This window comes from Saccopteryx bilineata, chromosome 1, assembly GCF_036850765.1.
Source record: "Saccopteryx bilineata isolate mSacBil1 chromosome 1, mSacBil1_pri_phased_curated, whole genome shotgun sequence".
Taxonomy (NCBI): domain Eukaryota; kingdom Metazoa; phylum Chordata; class Mammalia; order Chiroptera; family Emballonuridae; genus Saccopteryx; species Saccopteryx bilineata.
In genome coordinates, this window is record NC_089490.1 from 79,310,429 (window position 1) to 79,332,115 (window position 21,687).

The 21,687-nt window shown below is 53.3% G+C and overlaps 4 protein-coding genes across 8 annotated transcripts; 2 read left to right on the forward strand and 2 right to left on the reverse strand.

Annotated features, from left to right (window-relative positions):
• Positions 1-889: 889 nt before the first annotated feature.
• Positions 890-2,650, reverse strand: KLHDC7B (kelch domain containing 7B). The gene has a single exon (XM_066253039.1). The coding sequence runs from the start codon at positions 2,633-2,635 to the stop codon at positions 890-892; it is 1,746 nt and encodes a 581-aa protein (XP_066109136.1). The 5' UTR covers positions 2,636-2,650.
• A 79-nt stretch (positions 2,651-2,729) lies between these two features.
• Positions 2,730-5,407, reverse strand: LOC136319246 (uncharacterized). Its single transcript, XM_066252587.1, has 3 exons — positions 4,476-5,407; positions 3,664-3,777; positions 2,730-3,009 (listed from the first exon to the last, which is right to left on the reverse strand). Exons 1-3 carry the CDS (start codon positions 5,405-5,407, stop codon positions 2,730-2,732), a joined length of 1,326 nt encoding a protein of 441 aa, XP_066108684.1.
• A 9,672-nt stretch (positions 5,408-15,079) lies between these two features.
• Positions 15,080-17,298, forward strand: CIMAP1B (ciliary microtubule associated protein 1B). Of its 2 annotated transcripts, none has more exons than XM_066254680.1 (7): positions 15,080-15,359; positions 15,590-15,730; positions 15,911-16,117; positions 16,359-16,463; positions 16,610-16,731; positions 16,866-17,006; positions 17,172-17,298. In XM_066254680.1, the coding sequence occupies exons 2-7, from the start codon at positions 15,622-15,624 to the stop codon at positions 17,250-17,252; spliced, it is 765 nt and encodes a 254-aa protein (XP_066110777.1). In that variant the 5' UTR covers positions 15,080-15,359; positions 15,590-15,621; the 3' UTR covers positions 17,253-17,298. The 2 variants fall into 2 exon arrangements, with proteins under 2 accessions (XP_066110777.1, XP_066110772.1); XM_066254675.1 differs by having other exon boundaries at positions 15,086-15,207.
• Positions 17,299-17,441: 143 nt separating this feature from the next.
• Positions 17,442-21,586, forward strand: TYMP (thymidine phosphorylase). Of its 4 annotated transcripts, none has more exons than XM_066254606.1 (10): positions 17,442-17,670; positions 17,865-18,079; positions 18,230-18,432; positions 18,848-18,949; positions 19,484-19,613; positions 19,958-20,076; positions 20,594-20,756; positions 20,839-21,069; positions 21,178-21,318; positions 21,412-21,586. In XM_066254606.1, the coding sequence occupies exons 2-10, from the start codon at positions 17,875-17,877 to the stop codon at positions 21,564-21,566; spliced, it is 1,449 nt and encodes a 482-aa protein (XP_066110703.1). In that variant the 5' UTR covers positions 17,442-17,670; positions 17,865-17,874; the 3' UTR covers positions 21,567-21,586. The 4 variants fall into 4 exon arrangements, with proteins under 4 accessions (XP_066110703.1, XP_066110711.1, XP_066110720.1 ...); XM_066254614.1 differs by having other exon boundaries at positions 18,851-18,949; XM_066254623.1 differs by lacking the exon at positions 21,178-21,318.
• Positions 21,587-21,687: the final 101 nt, after the last annotated feature.

Below are 21,687 nucleotides of genomic sequence, written 5' to 3' on the forward strand. Positions count from 1 at the left end.
TATACATAACCTATGTTCTCACAATTCTCCTGAGTGACATATCCATTATCCCCATTTCACAGGTGAGAAAGCAAAGTTAGATGTCTCACCCAAGTCCACACAGCTAATAAGGGACAGGGCTAGAGCACAGCCCAGGTCTCATTTAAGAAGGAGGTTGGTGGGAAGTGGGGCAGGAAGCAGAGGGGCTGAGCAGGTGGGAGAGACCTCGTAACGCTGCAGAGGAGCATGAGTCCCAATGGTCCTGTTGAGGTCTAGGCTAGGGTTATGGGCAAGGGCTAGACAGCAGAGCAATGTCACAGGCAAGGGTTCCGGGCACTTGAGTACCAACCAGACGAAGGTGAGCTGAGTTGTTTCTGAGGAAAGTGAAGCCAGGTTCCCCACGGCCTCAGGATGGGCAGAAAATCCCAGAGGGGAGGATGTTTTCCTAGGGACTTCTTTGTTCCCTGTTCCCTTTTCCGACCCAATCTCGCTCAGTAGTTCCCAACTGCTCAGCCAACCAAGTCCAGGTCCTTAGGGATGAATGGGGCCCTGGCAGATTATTTCCAGGCAGTGTAGTTGGTGCTGTGACAGGGGAACCTGGTCCATGGGAGCCCACTGCCCCAGGAGGGTTTCTGTGAGCCAGCTTAGATGCTGGGGCAAGGACTCGATCATACAGGCAGGAGGCTTAGGGGTGTGCTGGGGAAGCCCAGCAACCAGCTCACAGGTGCAGGGAGCCTCTGCTCTCTCACAGGAGGGGAAAAGGAGGAGGGGGAAACACGAGGCTTTATTATAACAAAGGGAAAGGTGTCCTAAAAAGAAGAGCAGCCACCTCCCCGTGCTCTGCCTGGACTCACAGCCCAGCCCAGGATCTGCCCGGAGAGCAGCAGCTGCAGTCCTGGTGCAGAGCAGTTCAGAGGGCAGTCTGCAGCGGGTCTGCGGGGGGCAGAGTCAGGATGAATGGACAGAGGACCCCTTTACTCCCCAGGGGAAAGGGCTGCAGTTCCTTGGCCTGGAACTGGGCAGTCCCCTCGGAGACCGTGAAGGTGGCAGTGACCTGGTGGTTGAGGCAGTAGATAGTGTTGCCCAGCACCGTGCAGCGCAGGGGGACAGGGTCCGGCAGGGGAAGGGGAGCGGCTCGGCTCCAGGAACCTGTCACAGTGTTGTAGCGCATCACTGCGGCTCCCACACCGCGCAGCAAGTCAAAGCGGTACAGAAAGCCCCCCAGAGCCACCATGTCGCTGGAACGCCGGTGGCTGGCACTGTAGGGGCACTCATCCCAGGCATCCTTCACGGGGCTGTACCTGAGCAAGCGGTAGAAGAGGTGGCCCCCGGTGACGTAGATATCCCCACGGCAGGCCACAGCCTCGTGTGCCACAGGGAAGGTGCCCGCGGGAAGGGGCGCACGTGAGCTCCAGTTGTCTGTGCGGGGGTCATAGCGCTCCATGCTGTACAGGCACTCACCCCCGATGGCATAGAGCAGCCCATCCAGTGCCACCAGTTTGAGCTGGGCACGGGCCTGCTGCATGGGCCGCACCTGGCTCCAGATGTTGGTCAGAGGGTTGTAGCAGAAGACCTCATTGGAACAGACAGCCTTGGCTCCAGAGCCACGGATGCCCCCCGCCAAAAACAGGTAGTTGTGCATGATGCAGAGACCACAGCCCCTGAGGGGAGCTTCCTCCGGCACCTGGGTCAGGAGCTTCCATGTGTTCTCTTGGGGGTTGAACACGTGCAGGTGTGATGGAGGAGGCAGGGACACAGGACCCGTGGCAGGAGGCTCCTCCACATGGGAGCCCCTTGTGAGCCCTGAGCGGCTCACCTGGTAGAGGCTGGGCAGCACGAGGACCCCCAGCACGGCCTGGCCCCTGCCAGTTCGAAGTCTCAGGATGCGCTCCCGGTCAGCCCCACTCAGCTGCCGGTAGAGGTTCGGGTCCCCCAGCACATGCAGTAGGTTGTCGCTCATCAAGGCATAGGTCTCCTGGGCCAGGCCAAGGTTCCCATGCTGCTGGGCAAAGGCCAGTACATCCAGGCAGCTGCCTAGGTCCAGCCGCCGCTGCGGAGCTGCTACCAAGGCCGGTTCCTGGACCCGGGAGCTGGGCTTCCGGGGACCCTCCACCACCCCCCAGCTCCCAGGCTTCTGCAGAAACACCATGAGTTTGCGGGCCTCTTTCTGCTTCTCTGTGAGGACCCCTCTGCTGCCTACAGGGCTGGACTTCCTCTCTGGCGCCTCTCCTGAGGCCACCTGGCTTACCTTCCGTGCAGAGGTCTCTGCTATTTCTATTTCGCACATGCTGCGTTTCCGTGGCCTGGGAACAGGCTGTGGGTCCTGACTTACAGCTGAGGATGGTGCAGAGCCAGGCTTTCTCTGCTCAGACAGCCTAGATGGGGCCCTGGGCACTGCAACTTCATTCATCTCAGACCTCTGCTGTATTTGACATCCAGCCTCAGCCAGGGCCCCTATTTCTGCTCCTGTGACCAGCCCAGCTGGGGAGCTGTGCCTGTCCTTAAGACTGGGGACGGCCCCTTCAGGGAGAGAACCGGACTCCCTGTTCTCTGAGGCTGTGCAAGTGCTGGGCTCTCTAGAGCTTTCTGGAGCTGCCTTTATGGCTGTCCCTTGGGGTCTCTCTTGCCTGGGGAAGGGGTGACTCCTAAGAACCATTGAAATAAGATTTCCCCAGCTAGTTGAGACCTGCCCTTCCTGGTTGCCCTTGTGGGCCACTACAGTAGGCTCCTGACATTTGGGCCTTGACTTACTAGTGGGAGTAGGGGCTGTGGCTGGGGCTGGAGCTGGGGCTGTGGCTGGGGCTGGGGCTGTGGCTGCAGCTGCAGCTGGGGCTGGGGCTAGGGTTGGGGCTGTGGCTGGGGCTGGGGCTGTGGCTGCAGCTGCAGCTGCAGCTGGGGCTGAGGCTGGGGCTGGGGCTGCAGCTGGGGCTGGGGCTGGGGCTGCGGCTGCGGTTGGGGCTAGGGTTGGGGTTGGGGCTGCAGCTGGGGCTGAGGCTGGGGTTGGGGCTGCGGCTGCAGCTGGGGTTGGGGCTAGGGTTGGGGTTGGGGCTTTAGCTGGGGCTGAGGCTGGGGTTGGGGCTGTGGCTGCAGCTGGGGTTGGGGCTTTAGCTGCGGCTGAGGCTGGGGTTGGGGTTGGGGTTGGGGCTGCAGCTGGGGCTGAGGCTGGGGTTGGGGTTGGGGTTGGGGCTTTAGCTGGGGCTGCGGCTGTGGCTGTGGCTGGGGTTGGGGTTGGGGTTGGGGCTGCAGCTGGGGTTGGGGTTGGGGTTGGGGCTGTGACTGGGGCTGGGGTTGGGGCTTTAGCTGGGGTTGGGGCTGGGGCTTTAGCTGGGGTTGGGGCTGGGGCTGAGGCTTTAGCTGGGGTTGGGGCTGGGGCTGGGGCTTTAGCTGGGGCTGGGGCTGGGGCTGGGGCTGCAGCTGGGGCTGGGGCTGGGGCTGCAGCTGGGGCTGGGGCTTTAGCTGGGGCTGTGGCTGGGGTTGGGGCTGCAGCTGGGGCTGGGGCTGGGGCTTTAGCTGGGGCTGGGGCTGCGGCTGGGGCTGGGATTGGGGCTTTAGCTGGGGCTGCGGCTGGGGCTTTAGCTGGGGCTGGGGCTGCGGCTGGGATTGGGGCTTTAGCTGGGGCTGCGGCTGGGGTTGGGGCTGCGGCTGGGGCTGGTGTTGGGGCTACAGCTTGGGCTGTGGATGCACCTCGAGCTGGAGCTGGAGATGCAACTTGGGCTGGAGCTGGAGGTGCACATGCAGCTGGGCTTGGCGCTAGAGCTGCCACTGGAGCAGGGGCTGTGGTTGGGGATGGAACTGAAGCTAGGGTAGGGGTAGGGGCTGCAGCTGAGACTGGGGCTGGCACTGCTCTGAGATTTTCATTCTTAGCAGGATCCTGGTCAACTCTGAGCGGCAAAGAATGTAAGGGAGATGAGGTTGGAAGAGTTGGAGCTGCAGGTAAGAGGCCTTGTTGAAGATGTGCTTCAGTTGGAGAAGCTAAGGGTGAGAGGGGTTTAGGGGTGCTTAGGGGGTGTGTGGCTGAGGGACATGGGGATGGGGCAAAACTGAGACTCTCTGTGGCTGGCTTCCTTTTGTCCAGACTGCCAGCCACCTGCCCACTGCTGAGCTCCCCCTGGCCTCGCCAGGGTCCTCTCCCTTTTCCAACATCGTGGGTCCCTTGCTTTTCTGTCCTACCTGGCCCCAAACTGAGGAAAGAGTGGTCTCCAGAGCCATTAGCCCCAGCCTTTCCCACAGTGTCCACCACTGTGGTCCCCTGCCCTTGGGACAAGGGTGGGCATCCCCACTGCTGCCCCACTGACGATGGACCCATGGAGCCTGGGGCCTGGCTGAAGCTCCTAGTAACAAGGACCTCCCTCTTTGCCCAGGGCCAGCCTTCCAGAGAGGCTGGGAACCCCTGAGATTCTCTGGGGGCCCAGGATCCAATTTCCCTGCTCTCATCAACTTTAGTCCCTGAATCCAGAACTAAAGCTGGGTCTGACTGGGGGCTGCTTTTCCCACACCCCCTCTCTGAGCCGTCTGTCAGGCGTCCAGTATGCACAGAGTCTGGTGGGAGCGATTCCTGGGGGTTAGAGGACCTCTGGGCAGCTGTAGAGAGGCCGCTGGCTGCATCTACAGCGTCCCACACACTCACCACAGCACCCAGACGTAGGGGGTCCAGCCTTGGAGGGCGGCAGGTTCTAGCTCCTGAGCTGTCATTCACCTGCCACCGCAGGCTGCCTGAACTCCTCCCCAATGAGCCAGGTGGCCCCACTCCTTGTTTCCAGGAGCTGGTGTCCTGTTCCCCTGTGTGGACCGCGGCCTGGTGAGCTGATGACTTGGCTCGAACAGCTCCTGTGTCCGCCTGCATCTCCACTTCTGTGTCCGGACTCCGTGGAGTGAAGTGTATCAGGAGAGGGGCAGGTATCCCCCCTACTTTGCTCCTACTCAGGAGTGCAGCACCTGGCCTGAGGTGCTCCTTTTCTTTACCTCGGAGGACTTCTGGAGTGGAATTACCCCACTGCTGTCCCAAGGCCCCTCCACTGGCCACCTTGACAGATGTCTTGAGTGCAGGTGCAGCTGTGGCGGTCAGATCTCCACTTCCTGGGGGCTGGTGATCCTGGGCACCTGCAGTAGCCGGACTCCCCTGGCCGAGTCCTGGAGGGTCTGGTTTCCCCTGCTCTGAGCTCTGTCTCTCAATGCCACCACTGACCTTGGACTTTGGGGGCAGGACTGGCCCAGCTCCTCCTGCCCGAGAAGGCTGAGCTTGGAGGCCTGTGGATGCTGGTCCTGCAGCCTCCTGGTCCTGCCCAGAGCCAAACCAGTGCAAGGCCAGTGCCGTGGCAGCCACCACAGCCAGCGCCAGCAGCGTGAGCACAGCGTTGTCCCAGTCATCGTCCCCATCCCCGTCCCAGCCCCAGCCGGGGCCATCAGGCTCTGAGGCACCCTGGATCATGGTGCTGGGTCACAAACCCAGCGTTGGAAGTCAGGGCAGCAGGCTGGAAGCTGTGTGCGCCGCGTGCAGCCTGTCTTGACTCAGGCTGGGGTGTCTGTGCAGATGGCATCAGCAAGGTGCCCCGCCCAGAGGGCTGCCCAGTTAAGGTGGACCTGTGCCCGGGGCCATCACTCTACCTGGCCTGGGAGGGGTGGCTCTCTGTGCCTGCATTCCAGTCTTGGGGGTTTCTCACTAGGTCTTGCTGGAGATATCAGGAGACAATCTACAACCGCTCCAGGAGTCCCAGGGCCGCTCCAGGCCCCCGCCCAGATCCTGCTCTCCACTCCATAGGCTCCATGGCAAATGGCAGTGCGCCTCACACTGCTTCACAATCCCAGCTGACCTGCTTCTGCCTAACAGACCCTCGTGCCCCCAAACTCATCCCACACCCAGTGTCCCTCCTGAGCCTGGGGACAGCTCAGGGGGCTCTGACAGGGAAGAGTTACCCATAAGGAGATGTTATCTTTAGCAACATGATGCAGCCCTGATAAAATTACCAGAAACTCGAGAAGACGATTCCACTGTGGGTGGGGGTGGGGACACAGCCCCGGTGCCAAGTTCGCAGGCTGGTCTCAGACTAAGGAGGGAGACGATGGAGGGTGTGGGTCCTGACACTAAGCACTGCCCAGCACAGAGATGGGCTGCTGGAGAGTACGGCCTCCGACCACCCACTTCACCGGGTACAGAGGAGGCTTGCACTATGCTCTCCCAGGAGATATCAGGGTACCTGGGGGGGGGGGGCAAGTCTGCCCCCATACCTTCTCCTCCACCTGCCTCTGCACTTCTCTAACCTGAGTTCAGCAGAGATGGAATAGAGTTTTCAAAAGTAATTTTCTAAGTTGTCAAGAGAAAAAAATGAATGAAGAAAATTCAAAAGTTGTATTTCCTCCTTTATTGGCCTGGCTTATTACAGCCCACCTGGCCCTTCTAGAGCCCCCTAGGCCTCTCATTGCACCCTCTGGAGTGTCCTGACTGCCCAGATGCTGCCCTCACCCCACCCCTGGAGAGCCCCAAGTCCAGCCTGATGCGACTCTCTTTATCTACTCCTGTCAGCCAGTCCCCAGGACCCTCCAGAATCCTTCCTCTGGCCCTGGGCACTCTATCAGCCTGACCTCTGGGTGTCCCATCTCAATCCTCAAACCTCCCTCATCCTAGCCTAGTCACTCTACTCCCACCCTCCACACTGGGACTCAGGCCCTCACGGAATGGTATGTGGAGGCTTATGCTGGGCAGGCAGCTGGCCTCTCCCCTGAGCCTGGTTTCTCAGGCGAAGAGCTTTGTCTCCTCCATATGCATCTCACTTAAGCTGATCTCAGGAGTAAGTCTTGGGACAGGTGCCAGATGGAGCCCAGACATGAAAAAGAGACTGAAGCCCCTGGTACAAAGCGGGGTCCCCCACAACGTGTATTTGTTCCTTCTTCTGGGACACAGGACTTCTCCCTGACTCAGGCAGCAAGGAGATGGCCAAGGAGCGGCCCTGGCACCCAGCCTGGGCTCTGCTGAGCCTCAGGTATCTCACCCATCGGGCTGCCTCCTAGCTCTCCCGAGCATATTAGATGACAGGAAGGTGGGCCCATGCCTTAAGGTAGACCTCAAGTTGGGGGCGGGCTTGCTGGACACTGCTGCTTTTTCTCTGTCTCATTTCCAGGCTCTGCCTCTTGGTTCACTTTGAGACCCAAAGACCTGGAGAGCATGAAGATGACATCCCCATGTGCACCCCCTGTAGGGCATGCAGTACCCCATCAGGTATCTCGACCCAGCTTCTGAAGACCTCTGTCATCAGTATAAGCTCCAGGATGCTTCAGAGAACAGAAGTGTCCACCAAGTGACACCTTCAGACACTGTGGTGGGGAGGAACTGAGCCCAGGAAACTGTCCCAACCAACATCACAATGTGCTAAGGACCCTGGTGGGTCCTAGAGACACACAGGTGACCAAGGAAGGGCCTAGTCACATACTCTGTGGAAAGAAAACATCTCTCTTTATCAAATCCAGATCCAGGGCAAAACTGTGCCCTCCATGGAGAAACTATTGGGACATGTTCCTTCCCTACATTGTAGGGATTTGGCCCTCCTAATACAATACTATTTAAAAGATTTAAATACTTGGAGACAAATCTAACGAAAGAAGCAAAAGACTTGTCTGTTGAAAACTACAAAACATTGCTGAAAAAAATTAAAGACCTAAAGAAATGGAAAGACATCCTGTGTTCATGGGCTGGAAGACAGTATTGTTAAGATGTCAAGACTGTCCACGGTGATCTACAGAATTAATGCAACCTCTTTCACCATTCCAATGGCTATTTTTGCAAAATGGCAAAGCCCACCCTCAAATTTATATGTAATTGAAAGAGTCCATGAATGGCCAAGCAATCTTGAAAAAGAACAAAGTTGGAAGACACACTTCCTAATTTCAGAACTTACTACAAAGCATTGTGGTACTGGCATATGGATGGACATACAGACCAATAGAATTGAAAGTCCAGAAATAAACCCCTGTGTCTACAGTCAATTGATTTTTGACAAGTGTGCCAAGACCATTCAATGGAAAGTAATAATCTCATCAGTAAATAGTGCTGGTATAGTTGAACATCCACACGCAAAAGACTGAAGTTGGACCCCCACTTCACACTAGGTATAAAAATTAACTCAAATGGATCAACAGTCTAAATGTAAGAGCTAAAACCATAAAAATCTTAGAAGAAAACACAGGAGTAAATCTTCATAATCTTGGATTTGGCAATGGATTCTTAAATATGACACCAATAAATGAGCAGCAAATTGCCCTGGACAAATAGCTCAGCTGGTTAGTGTTGTCTGGGTGTGCAGGGGTTGCCAGTTCAATCCCCTGGGCAGGGCATATACAGAAACAGATTAGTGTTTCTGTCTCTTTCTCTCTCTCTAAAATAAATAATTTAAAAATGAGCAGCAAAAGAAAAAACATAAATTAAACTTCAACAAATATAAAACTTTTGTGCATCCCAGGATATATTTTTTTAAAGTGACAACTTGCAGAATGGAAGAAAATATTTTCAAATCATATATCTGATAAGGGTCTAGAATCCAGAATGTATAAGAACTCTTACAATTCAACAACAAAAACACACAACCCATACTTTTTTCTTTTCTTTTCTTTTTGTGGCAGAGACAGAGTCAGAGAGAGGAACAGAAAGACAGGAAGGGAGAAAGATGAGAAACATCAATTCCTCGTTGTGGCTCCTTAGTTGTTCATTGATTGATTTCTCATATGTGCCTTGACTGGGGGGCTACAGCAGACCGAGTGACCCCTTGCTCGAGCCAGCAACCTTGGACTCAAGCTGGTGATCCTTGCTCAAACCTGATGAGCCCGGGCTCAAGCTGGCGATCTCGGGGTCTCGAACCCAGGGCTTTCGCATCCCAGTTCAACACTCTATCCACTGCACCACCGCCTGGTCAGGCACAACCCATACTTTTTGATGGGCAAAGGATTTGAATAGGCATTTCTCAAAAGAAAATATATAAATGACCAGTAAGTATATGAAAGATGCTTGACATCATTAGTCATTATGGAAATGCAAACCTAAATCACAACAAGGTACCATTTCACATCCACTAGGATGTCTATAAACTTAAAAGAGTAACTAAAAGTGTTGACAAGACAGTGAAGAAACTTGAATTCTCATATATTGCACGTGGAAATATAAAATGGTTCAGCCACTGTGTAAAACAATTTGGCAGGTCTTTATAAAACAAAACATAGAATTATCATGTGACCCAGCAATTTAAAGCACATATCTAAACGAATTAAAAACAGGTACTTAAACATGTATATGTACACACATGTCCATAGCTCTATTCACAATAGCCAAAAGGAAGAAACAGCCCAAATGTCCGTCAACAGATGAATAAACAAACTATAGTATGAGCATACATTGGATCAGCCATAAAAAGGAAGGAAATCCTGACACGTGTTACAACACCTGTTCACCTTGAACACATTATACTAAGTGCCAAAAGCCAGACACAAAAGAACCAATATTGTATGATTTCACTTAAATGAGCTACCTAGAGCAGTCAACTTCATAGAGACAGGAAGTAGATTAGAGGTTACCAGGGGCTGGGAAGAGAGAAAGAGGAGTTATTGTTTAATGAGTACTGAGTATATTTTGGGAATGATGAAAAGTTTTGGGTATAGACAGGGGTGATGGGCACACAGCTCTGTGAATATATTTAGTGTCACCGAATTGTACCTTACAAGTGGTTAAAATGATAAATATTATCACACAGTCCCCAAACTGTCATTATCCTGCATCATAGGCAAGTTGTAGACATTGTAAATACACCATGTAAGCTCCCAGCATTGAGGGTGATCAGGAGTTCTCATCACATTACACACATTTGTAGGTTCCCCCCAAAAGGGACTGGGCATATGTAGTCCCTCCAAGTAACAAGAAATACATCAAATTATTTCCAGGCCTAGAAACAGCCCTCAGGAGTGTGTACACCAAGAGGTAAGGTGTGCATATGAGGGTCCTGGAGCAGGACAGCGACCTCAGTCAAGACCTCGCTGTCTCTCCACAGACTGGCTCCCTCCAGATGGGTCAGTTCTCAGCTGAGCCACGGGAAGAAGGGAAGGTAGTCATGTCTCAACAATCTAGAAATTAAGAATCACTAGGCTAATCATTAGCATCAACAACCAATATTTAATATATAAGCAAATCAAGATGTAACAGTTGATAAAACAAAATCAAGTGTTTTATTTTGAAGTATTTGGTACCAGAGAGGAGGAGGAGGAGGATGCTGATACTGATAATGTTGAAGGCAGAAGTCATACACACCATATGTATTTATTTTAAACTTTGTGAAAAATAAGAACAAAGTAATCAGAAGAAAAACTATATCTCTTCCTTGCCAAATATTACAAAACATTTCTTCGATAATAAACAAATCTTAACTAACAATTAGACAAAATGTGCTATCAGTGGGAAGGGGAGGAGGGGCCAGGTGGTGCAGCATATACAGAGCGCACTCTGGTGGTCGGTGCTATGCACACCACCCTCCAAAATACAAATAATGCCTCAACTTTATTACAGAGGGGGCTCCAGAAGTAGTGTCCAAATGTATGTAATCTGAACCAATATAAAATTTTAACTAGCTATTTTAAAACTGGATTATAATTTATATCCGTGAAAAACATGCATTAATATTATAATGCACATCTGTAATTCATTTGTGACACCCCACTGTGCCTCATCACACTGGCTGGTATTTTCTGCTATAAACAGCGAATGTGAATTAATTAAAGCTACATTAACAATGTAGATGACTCTCGGCAGTATAATGTCGATTTTAAAAAGTAAGTCACATGATGGGAATGTAAAATGGTTCAGCCATTCTGAAAACTTTGGCAGCTCCTTAAAAAACAAACAAACATACACTTACCATCCACCCAGCAATAGTACTCCTGGGCACTTATCCCAGAGAAGTGAAACGTCTATGTAAAACACTTGCACACAGATGATCACAGTAGTTTCACTTTTTTTTTTTTTTTTTTTTTTGTATTTTCTGAAGTTGGAAACGGGGAGGCAGTCAGACAGACTCCCTCATGCGCCCGACCGGGACCCACCTGGCATGCCCACCAGGGGGTGATGCATCTGGGGGTTGCTCTGTTGCAACCAGAGCCATTCTAGCACCTGAGGCAGAAGCCATGGAGCCATTCTCAGCATCTGGGCCAACTTTGCTCCAATGGAGCCTTGGCTTCGGGAGGGAAAGAGAGAGACAGAGAGGAAGGAGAGGGGGAGGGGTGGAGAAGCAGATGGCCACTTCTCTTGTGTGCCCTGACCAGGAATCGAACCCGGGACTCCCGCACACCAGGTCGACGCTCTACCACTGAGCCAACCGGCCAGGGCCAGTAGTTTCACTTTTAATAGCCAAAGTATTTTAAAATTAATAACTATAAAAATGCTGTGTATCAAAAACTAGAGATATAAGTAATACTGTGTTTAGGGGGAAAACCCACGACCATAGCTTTTAAATGCCCTTATAATTAAATAAAGAAGACTGGATAATAAGTTGACTAAGCCTGAGTTTCTAGGACAGCAAAGTTGAGGTGAAAACCCGTGTGCACTGTTTTTATTAGGGTGCAACCCAGGGAGCAGGGGTAGCGAGCAAGCCACTGCTGGTACTGAGCATGCTGACTGCTCCTTCTCATGGGATCAGCCTCCAAGAGGTCAAATAAACTCATCATTCCCCAATATTGTCATCCAGCGGACGAAGAGGGAAGAATTAATTCAATCAAAGTCTTCTTCATGGAGCATGAATTTCCTGCATTTCCAGACTGCCCTGAAGGGAGGAGCAAGGTGCAGCTGGTCAATTACCACAGGAGGTGGCTGACAAGTGACCCAGAGTATATCAGGCCAAGGAATTCTAAATGGGCATAGGAGTGCCTGACACACTAACAAATAACTTTTATAAGTATCTAAAAGAAAGGAAGAATTAATAGAAACCAAATCTATATAAAAATCTTTAAGCATAAGAAATTAGGGCAATCACTGCTTTGTCTGTATTCATATGATTAACATGTGATCTTTCAAATATATCAATTGAAAAAGCATAGCACACAGGGACAAACAAAATCTACTTATATATATTTCAAATAACTTGAAAAATATATATTTCCACAGACACATTACACAAATGTGATTTGTATGTGACTGGAAAGTAATCTCTTTTCTTTTCTTTTTACGGTTTCTCATGGGCACTTTGTCCCATAGCAGTACCTGCAGCCCACTCACATCTCATGTACGGGTTCACTGATTATATTGTTGTCCTTTATTTCTAATTTTATAAAACTTTTTTTCCTCCCACCTCCACTTGGGGGATGGATTTGGAGGTTTTATTTTTGCTATTCTCTGTTTCCTCGATTTTTAATTTGGAGACTCTCCTAAGCTCATCTATTCTGTTGCTTATTTTCCTTTCCTGGCTCTTTTTAGACACTTATGCCTCTACCATTGGTCATAAACAAGATGGTCAAGGCCTTCTCTCAACAAGATAAAGCCTCTGAAATACTTCTCTCCCTCCTGGGTGTTGCTGAAGCAATTTAATCTTAACTGGTGTGTGTGTGTGTGTGGTGTGTGTGTGTGTGGTGTGTGTGTGTGTGTGTGTGTGTACGAGAGTCATTGCTCAAAATGTTTTCTGTTTCTGTCCATCTTGGAGTCTGGCTTTGGTGTGTCTGCTATTTGTTTCTCATCTTTTTGTAGTATTTTCCTCACATTGGTCACCTGCATGCTCTACTCTGAATTCTTGCACATCCCAACACGACTCTTTTACTCAGATAGCTGAAGCCCACCGTGACTGAACAAATGATTTTAAATATTCAAATTCAGTAAAATATTTCACACATGAAATAAAGTTTGTATCATCCAAACAAAAATATTACACCTTGCCCTATTTCACTATTTTAAATTTTAAACCCAAATAAAAACTCTAGATGGTCATTACAGAGTTCAGAGAACTCACTGTTTCTTGTCACAACACTCTGGTATCATCACTCATTTCAAATGCACTGCTTGAAGGGAGAAGTATCTGTTATCACAGGAAGAGGACACTAACTGCCCAGCCCTGAGCTCTGCAGAATCTCATGATGCCCAAGCACAAGGTTCTTAACCTAAGAAAAGCCTGTCAACCATAAAAGGGAAGTCCATGCAGAATACAATGTTTACTAAAGAATAAGTTTAAAAAATGCTAATATAAAACTTACATATGATTCTAAAACTCAACAGTCAGCACAGTATTATTTAAAACTTGACCAACAAAAGATTTGGGGGAGAATCTTACCTCTGACCTTTTGTGTGTGTGTGTCTGTGTGTGTGTGTGTGTGTCTGTGACAGAGACAGTGAGAGGGACAGATAGGGAATGACAGGCAGGAAAGGAGATATTGTAGATGAGAAGTATCAGTTCTTCATTGGGCTTCTTAGTCTCCTAGGTTGTTCATTGATTGCTTTCTCATATGTGCCTTGATGGGGGGGGGGGGGGCTACAGCAGAGCAAATGACCCCTTGTTCAAACCAGCAATCTTGGGTTCAAGCCAGTGACCATGGATGGGGTCATGTCTATGATCCTACTCTCAAGCCAGAGACCCCTTGCTCAAGCTGGTGAGCCGGCACTCAGTCCAGCAACCTCGAGATTTCGAACTTGGGTCCTCCGTGTCCCAGTCCAACACTCTATCCACTGTGCCACCACCTGGTCAGGCTACCTCTGACCTTCTTTAGAATTGCTGGGCTCATATAGATAATGAGAAGTAGATTAATTCAGCACTCCAAGTACTGTTATAAAATTCTCTGCAGATAATGCACCCCCTATGCACCTCCCCGTTTCAGCCCTCAGAGGCCACGTGGAGGCCTCAGAAGAGCGGCCCTCACCAATCTATCTTGGTTCTCACTCCTTGGCTGGTGCACTGAGCTAAGTGCTCAGTAGGCAAAGGCCAGGAATTCCCACCAGACCACTAGACATTCCTTCTTGCCCCTTTCTCTTCTAAGAGCAGGAAAGTGAGTGCTGGGCTAGGCAGAACAGACTCATTCTTTTAGTTTATTTGACAGTTCTTATTTCTAATATTTGTAAAATAAATATTAAAGTTTACCTAAAAATTTTCTTCATTAATAAATCATTTAAGACTTTGTTTCCACTAAACACAGCTTTGGCTATGTCCTATAGAACTGAGTATGAAGGCATCTACCTTTGGAGTCTTATATATAATTTGAAACTTCATATTTGAGTTTCTCTTTGAACCAGGAGTTTTTAAAAGACAATTTGCTAATTTCAAACTATTTAAGTTCATTTGGTTAACTTCTGTTTGTTTGTTTGCTTAGAATTGTTTTGGGGGGCCCTGGCCGGTTGGCTCAGTGGTAGAGCATCGGCCTGGTGTGCAGGAGTCCCGGGTTCAATTCCTGGCCAGGGCACACAGGAGAAGTGCTCATCTGCTTCTCCACCCCTCTCCCTCTCCTTCCTCTCAGTCTCTCTCTTCCCCTCCCGCAGCCAAGGCTCCATTGGAGCAAAGTTGGCCCGGGTGCTGAGGATGGCTCTGTGGCCTCTGCTTCAGGCGCTAGAATGGCTCTGGCCGCAACCGAGCGATGCCCCAGATGGGCATGCCATCTGGTGGGCATGCCAGGTGGATCCCGGTTGGGCACATGCGGGAGTCTGTCTGACTGCCTTCCCATTTCCAACTTCAGAAAAATACAAAAAATAAAAATAAAATAAATAAAACAGAAAAAAAAAGAATTGTTTTGGATTATAATCAAATCATGTGTCCTAGTCTGTCTCTTTATTCAATTCGTATGGTTTTTGTATGTATGTATGTATGTATATATGTGTGGCCCTGTACATAATTGTTTCTTGCAAATATTCCATGGGTTTAAATAAATGTAAACTTCTCTCTGCACATAACAATAAACTGAAACTGCTGCTTGTATTATTCAAGTTCTTTATTCTCATACCTATTTTTTGTCTATAGATCTTTCTGTTTCTGAATGGGCATATTGAAGCCTGGGGGAGCATGAGGCCAGCGTTCTGATTCGTGGCCCAGTCTGCAGCAGGCCTGCCAATGCCAAGCTCCATAGAGGAGAGGCGGGACAGGTGGTGGTTGTGGGGGAAAGAGGGCGGAGCCAGGGGGCTGCCAGTCCGGTTGCCAGGAGGCAGACGGGGACACAATGGGGTCTAGGAGCTGGGCCGGGCGGAGGCGGGAATCCAGGCACCTCACTTGCCTTCCCAGCCCAGAGCCACAGGAGCAGGTTAGTGTATAAACTTCGAGTCCCCCTCCGGGCATTGGGGATCTCCAATGCCGCTCCCTGGATGTGGAATCTTCACCCGATGCCCTCAAAATGTCCCAGGCACCCGGGAATCCAGGGAATTCCCTCTTCGGGGTATTGAATCCAAACTTGGGGTGAGCACACACCCCTTTACCGAACTTAGATTTGGGGGTAGGGTATGGGAGCTGGGCTCAAAGCAAGCTCCCTGCCCCGTACAGAGACGGGAAAGCTACCGTTTGTTTTCCTGCCGCCTGGGAAACGGGTGGGGCTCCACCCGTGAAATCGGGCCGAACTGGAAAGCCGGGAAGTGCATCCCCTGCCAGTTTGGAGAGGAGGGGTCGGGGCCTCCAACTTCTGTCCACAGGTGCTGCAGGCCGTAAGCGCATCCACCGTGACATGGGCTCGGACGGCTGGGTCGGTCCTTGGAGGCCGCACCGGCCCCGCGGCCCCATCGCGGCGCTCTACAGTGGTCCGGGGCCCAAATACAAGCTGCCCCCGAACACGGGTACCTGCGGCGCGCAGGGCTGCGCGAGATGGGGTTGGGGAGAAAGGGGCTACCGAGGTCCATGCCGGGAGTGTAGTGTTATACCCCGGACTGGAGAGTGGGAGGTCTGTTACGGGGAAACGGGTGCTGTGCCCTGGGCGAGAGCAGTTGGGCCCGGGATAATGCTGGGCCGCCCTGCAGGCTACAACTTGCACGACCCGTCTCGGCCCCGTGCCCCTGCTTTCACCTTTGGCCTGCGCCTCCCCACGCAGCAGACTTCGTGCGGCCCCGGACCCGGCTACGTGGTGGTGCCTGCTCACATGACCATGCGCGGCCGCGACTGCACCCCCGCCTACTCCATCTACGGCCGCCCGCGCCAAGCAGCGCCGAGCCTCACTCCTGGACCCGGTCAGAACCCCTGGCACCCGGCCTCCCCAGTGCTGAGCCGCCTCCAGGGAAGCCCCCCTGGAAACCCTCCATCTGAGCCCCGAGCCCATCCATGGGTACCCTAATACTTCAAATTCGGTGCCTTCATATCTTATCTCCAAAGAACTGCAAGCCCCACTGGCTTTAACAAATCGTGGCTCGGTGTCCCCCTAATCCCAGAACCTCAGCCCAGTTCCACCCACAACCACGGTTCGCCCCACAGGCAGATACTTCCCAGAGAGAGCTGGTAACGCCACGTACCCTAGCGCGCCTCGGCACACCATCGCCTCCCGAAACTGGGACATCCACACAAAGCAGCAAACCCCAGGTGAGACCACGAAGTTCCGATCCAACCCCGAGGCTCTTCCCACCTAACCAGATGCCGGGACCACCCAGCATTCGCAGAGGCAGGGAGACCCGGGCCATCCGCAAAGACCCACCCTCAGACTCCACCCCTCGCTGGCTGCTTCCCAGGACCCGGGACCTACACAGTGCCTTCGCTCCTGGGCCCGCGTGTCATTGGTAAAGTCTCGGCCCCAACTTACTCCATTTATGGCCGCAGCGAAGTGGGCAGCGTCTTCGAGGATCTCAGCAAGGTGGGGAGAGGCTGCGGCCACAGCGTTGTGAGAGGTCAACAGGGCGGACTCCCGAGGGTCAGGGAGCAAGGGGAAGGGTCGGTGGACAGCGGGAATTGGAAGCTGGACCCAGAGCCCCTTCTGTCCTCCCGCAGACCCCGGGTCCCTGCGCCTACCACGTGGTGAACCCTGGCATCTACAAGTCTCGGGCCCCCCAGTTCTCGATGCTAGCACGGAATTCGCTCCCCCAGGACAACAGTCTAAATCCCGGGCCCGCAGCCTACAACGTGAACCAGGTGGGGTCCAGGGACAAAGTTCAGATGCAGTGGAATGAGGGTCCTGGTCCAGGACCGAGGGTATGAGGTCTGAGGTTTGGGATCAGGGTCCCTGGGGAATGGGAACCCCGGCGCGGAATCACACGACCAGTTCCGCAAGGTCGGAAACATCTCCTGGGTCCACAGCACCGGAAGCCTCGTGGCTGGACCTTTGGAATCCGGCACTCTGACTATCTGGCCTGGCCTGTGACGGACGTGGAGGACTGATGGGCCGCGGGCGCGGTCCCACAAACATTTGCTTAAAGCTCCTGGAGCCAGCTTCTCGTCCGCTTTTCTGTGCGCGCGACGGGGACTCGGCAGTAGGGGGCGCGCCAAAAGGGAATGGAGCTTAGCAGGGAGTGCCCCTCAAGTCCTGGAAGTCTCGTGTTCCCTTGGGCACTCATAGTTGGCCGGAACAACCACCAAAAAACAAAAAAGCAACAACACAGTTGTCCCGCCTCCTAGAGGCGGTGACTGGTCCAGAGTCCCGCCGGTCTGAGGGCCCCGCCTACCCGCCATCCTTGGCCCTCCTGTGTCTATCGCGAACCTGCCCGCCCTGTCCATGTAGTTCTGAGCTTGTGGCCACGGGCGCAGTAGGACGGAAGCGGGCTGGAGCCTGAAGTAGGAAGGCCGAGATTTGGGACAGGTATGGACGGGGGTCCAGTTATGAGACCAGACACGGAGACAGGCACACGTGCAGCACAGACACGGGACCGGGGGGGGGGGGGGGGGGGGGGGCGGCGGACACGAGAAACGGGAACAGGGTGGTGACAAGTGCACCTGGCAGCACAGACGGAAGCAGGGCGGCGGCAGGCTCCAGGTGTGCTTCGCACCTTGTAGGCCCGGAGCAATGGCGGCCGCAGGACTCCAGGCACCAACCTCAGTGTGTGACCTCTCGTTGGGAGAGCCCCGGGGTCCTACTGACTCACCCCCAGAACCCAAGCAGCTCCCAGAGCTGATCCGCCTGAAGCGAGACGGAGGCCGTCTGAGCGAAGGGGACATTCGGGGCTTCGTGCGCGCTGTGGTGGACGGGAGCGCGCAGGGTGCACAAATAGGTGTGTGTGGATGATTGGGTACTCCTGACTCCGACCCAGAGACTTCCTTCCCTGAACACACCATAGCACCCTACCACTGTCACCCCAAGATAACCCATCACTATGGGAACGCCCCCTCATGCTGCCTTCACCACTGCACCCTATGCTTAGGGGCCATGCTCATGGCCATCCGACTACAAGGCATGGATCTGGAGGAGACTATGGCGCTGACCCAGGCCTTAGCCAACTCTGGGCAGCAGCTGGAGTGGCCAGAGGCCTGGCGCCGGCAGCTCGTGGACAAGCATTCCACAGGGGGAGTGGGTGACAAGGTCAGCCTGGTCTTGGCCCCTGCCCTGGCTGCCTGTGGCTGCAAGGTGAGATCCCTCCTTTCCAGACCAGAAACTGACCTCAAAGAGGTCAGCAGCTCTCAACCTCTAATTTGGTCCACAGCACCCAAGCCAGGACACAGCCTTCTTGCCCCCCAGGACAGAACTTGGGCCCCCTTCTCATCAGCCCCTATAACAGGACCAAGTTATCTAGCACCCCCTTCCCCTTCAGTACCCGAGAAGGGTGTCCCAAGGGAGAAGCTGGGTACTCCTCCCTCAGTCCCCCAGATTTGTGCCCCCAAGGATAGACCAGGACAATTTCTTTTCCCTTCCCTTGCCACCAGCTGGACACTCATTACAATTCTTTAGTTAATAATTAACTCCAGCTGAAATCCTAACCAAGGAAGGTGAGGGAAGAGGTGGAGGGAGTGACTGTGCAGGTGTACTTAGTATCCATGTCCAGCAGGTACCCATGATCAGTGGACGTGGTTTAGGACACACGGGGGGCACCTTGGATAAACTCGAGTCTATTCCTGGATTCACTGTCATCCAGAGCCCAGAACAGGTACATGTAGTCATTGATCTAGGTTATTGATGGAAACATTAACCAAAATCGCTGAAGGATCACTGATGGGTTATTAATGAGGGTTACTAATTAGGATATTAATCAGTTATTCATGGATCATTGATCATTGGACTTTGATCAAGGTTACCAGTGGAACTTTGTTCATTGCTTGCTTGTTATATGTGCCTTGATTGGGCAAGCCCAGGGTTTTGAACTAGCAACCTCAGCATATTCCCATTGCGCCACCACAGGCCAGGTTAAATGGAACTTTGATTGCAGTCAATAATAGGGACTTGATCAAAATCACTAATGGGTCTCTGATGGATTAACAGGCCCTAGGACATTGAACAGCATCTCTGATTAATACCTGGGTTGACCCAGTCATTAATGAGAACTTATCAGAATGTTTCATAAGTCTCTGGTAATGGTTTCAGACATTTGTCAAGGTTGCTAGTGAGTCCCGATCAGAATTAGTGATGGGATAATTGATTAGAGGTCACTGACATTTACTGGGAGTCCTGTGGATTTGGCCAGATGCAAGTTCTGCTGGAGAGAGTGGGCTGCTGTATTGTGGGTCAGAGCAAGAAACTAGTTCCTGCAGATGGAATACTGTATGAAGCCAGAGATGTGACAGCAACTGTTGACAGCTTGCCACTTATCACAGGTGACCTGACCCAACATTCCATAGTCCACCTTCTGCATGTTAAAAAAATGCCTGACCTCCAATGGAATAGTAAGGGATCCTTGCATAAGGGGTCTGTGAGACTTCCCCAACCCCAGGGTTAGTGTTCCTTCATCACAGAATGCCTGACCACCAACTCAAGAGGGAGACCAGGTTGATGCACAACAGCCCAGGTCCTTCGACCCCCATCATAAGGGACTTCATCCTCAATGTTCAGAGTCCCTGACTTCTCATGACTGACCTGTCAGAATGCCCTGCATCTCCCAGGTAGCTCCAGACTCTCCTTTACCTCCAGCCTGCTCCACTACTCCCCCCCGCCCAAACAGCCTCCATTCTCAGTAAGAAGGTGGTGGAGAGCCTGTCTGCTTTGGTGGTGGATGTGAAGTTTGGAGGGGCTGCAGTCTTCTCTAGCCAGGCAGAGGCCCAGAAGTTGGCAAGAGCACTGGTGAGCAGTTGTGCCCATGGAGCCTGTGTGGCCTCCCCAATGGGTGTCCTTGTGGTCCTGGCCTCTCTGTTGGGGAGGGTCTCCACAGATGGACACAACCACCCCTTCATAACTGAGCCATCTGCTCCCCATTTGCCTCAGTCCACATCCACTCAGCAGCCCTGTCTCACCATGGTCTCTGCCAAGATCTGGCTTCCCAGCTTCCAGTCCCTCCTTCACTCCCCTACTCAATAACCTTACCCAACAACAAGGCTGACCTGGTCTCAGATCTGGGGAACCCTCCGTGGCTCTCTGCCCCCGGCCAGGTACAAGGTCTTTCTGACCCCCACCTCTTAAGTCTGACATATTGCTTGCTTCAGGTCTGCCCCTCACCACCATCACCCAAAGCCTGTGACCCCCTCACTCCTGGGGAACTGGCAACCAAGGGTGCAGCTCCAGTTGGAGTTTGATAACACACGGGCTACAAGAGGCCCCACAGGACGCAGGGAGGGGGCCACACTGAACCGTGTCGTCGCAGGTTGATGTAGGCGCAGGCCTGGGTCTTCGAGTTGCAGCGGCTCTGACCGCTATGGACAACCCCTTGGGCCGCAGCGTGGGCCACACCCTGGAGGTGGAGGAGGCGCTGCTTTGCATGGACGGCGCAGGGCCACCAGACCTGCGGGACCTGGTCACTAGACTTGGTGAGTGGACAAGTAACAGGTTTGGGGGCCGGAGCTACAGAACCATCCCCGCTGCATCTAAGCCCTGGACTCCCGCTGGCAGGGGGCACCCTGCTCTGGCTCAACGGACAGGCTGAGGCCCAGGCCGAAGGCATCACCCGGGTAGCCGCGGCGCTGGACAACAGCTCGGCCCGGGACCGCTTCGAGCGAATGCTCGCGATGCAGGGTGTTGACCCGGGCTTGGCCCGAGCCCTATGCTCCGGAACCCCAGCGCAGCGTCGGCAGCTGCTGCCCCGCGCACGAGAGCAAGAGGAATTGCTCGCGCCCGCCGACGGTGAGCTTCCCCAGACCTGCGTCCTGCCCCTCGTCCAGGCCCCCCCCCCTTCCTAAACCCCGGCCCCGTCCTCGCCTGCTGCCACCCCACCCAGCGCTGTCTCCGCAGGCACTGTGGAGCAAATCCAGGCATTGCCGCTGGCGCGCGTACTGCACGAGCTCGGGGCCGGGCGCAATCGCGCCGGGGAGCCGCTTCGCCTGGGGGTGGGTGCCGAGCTGCTGGTCGGCGTGGGCCAGAGGCTGAGCCGCGGTGAGCGTGGATTCCGGCCCTCACCCTCCCTCCCGCTGATTGCCCCGCTTGGGGGCCGCCCCGCCCACTAACCGCGGATTCCGTTACCCATAGGGACGCCTTGGCTCCGAGTGCATCTGGACACGCCCGCGCTCAGCGGCCCACAGCTCTGCGCCCTGCAGGGGGCGCTTGTGCTCTCGGACCGCGCACCCTTCATCTCCCCCTCGCCCTTCGCTGAGCTCATCTTGCCGCAGATTGGCACGCAGTAATAAAGCCTAAGGGCCACAAAGCAGTGTCCATGTCTAGCGCGTCACGGGAAAGGAGCGAAAGCGCGGCAGGATGGGCGAGAGGACCCGGAGTGAGGAATACCCCGCCACCCCACGGAATGGG

Excerpts from the sequence above, each read along its gene's own strand:
- KLHDC7B (XM_066253039.1), bottom strand. The coding sequence starts at position 2,635 with ATGGTTCTTAGGAGTCACCCCTTCCCCAGGCAAGAGAGACCCCAAGGG.
- TYMP (XM_066254606.1), top strand. The coding sequence starts at position 17,875 with ATGGCGGCCGCAGGACTCCAGGCACCAACCTCAGTGTGTGACCTCTCG. Across the intron at positions 20,757-20,838 it reads GGACCTGGTCACTAGACTTG|GGGGCACCCTGCTCTGGCTC; the intron begins GTGAGTGGACAA and ends TCCCGCTGGCAG. Across the intron at positions 21,319-21,411 it reads GGGCCAGAGGCTGAGCCGCG|GGACGCCTTGGCTCCGAGTG; the intron begins GTGAGCGTGGAT and ends CGTTACCCATAG.
- LOC136319246 (XM_066252587.1), bottom strand. The coding sequence starts at position 5,407 with ATGATCCAGGGTGCCTCAGAGCCTGATGGCCCCGGCTGGGGCTGGGAC. Across the intron at positions 3,778-4,475 it reads ACAGACGGCTCAGAGAGGGG|CTTCAGTTCCATCCCCAACC; the intron begins GTGTGGGAAAAG and ends CCCCTACCCTAG. Across the intron at positions 3,010-3,663 it reads ATCTCCAGCTCCAGCTCGAG|CCCCAACCCCAGCTGCAGCC; the intron begins GTGCATCCACAG and ends CCCCAACCCTAG.
- CIMAP1B (XM_066254680.1), top strand. The coding sequence starts at position 15,622 with ATGGGCTCGGACGGCTGGGTCGGTCCTTGGAGGCCGCACCGGCCCCGC. Across the intron at positions 16,464-16,609 it reads CACAAAGCAGCAAACCCCAG|GACCCGGGACCTACACAGTG; the intron begins GTGAGACCACGA and ends GCTGCTTCCCAG. Across the intron at positions 16,732-16,865 it reads TCTTCGAGGATCTCAGCAAG|ACCCCGGGTCCCTGCGCCTA; the intron begins GTGGGGAGAGGC and ends GTCCTCCCGCAG.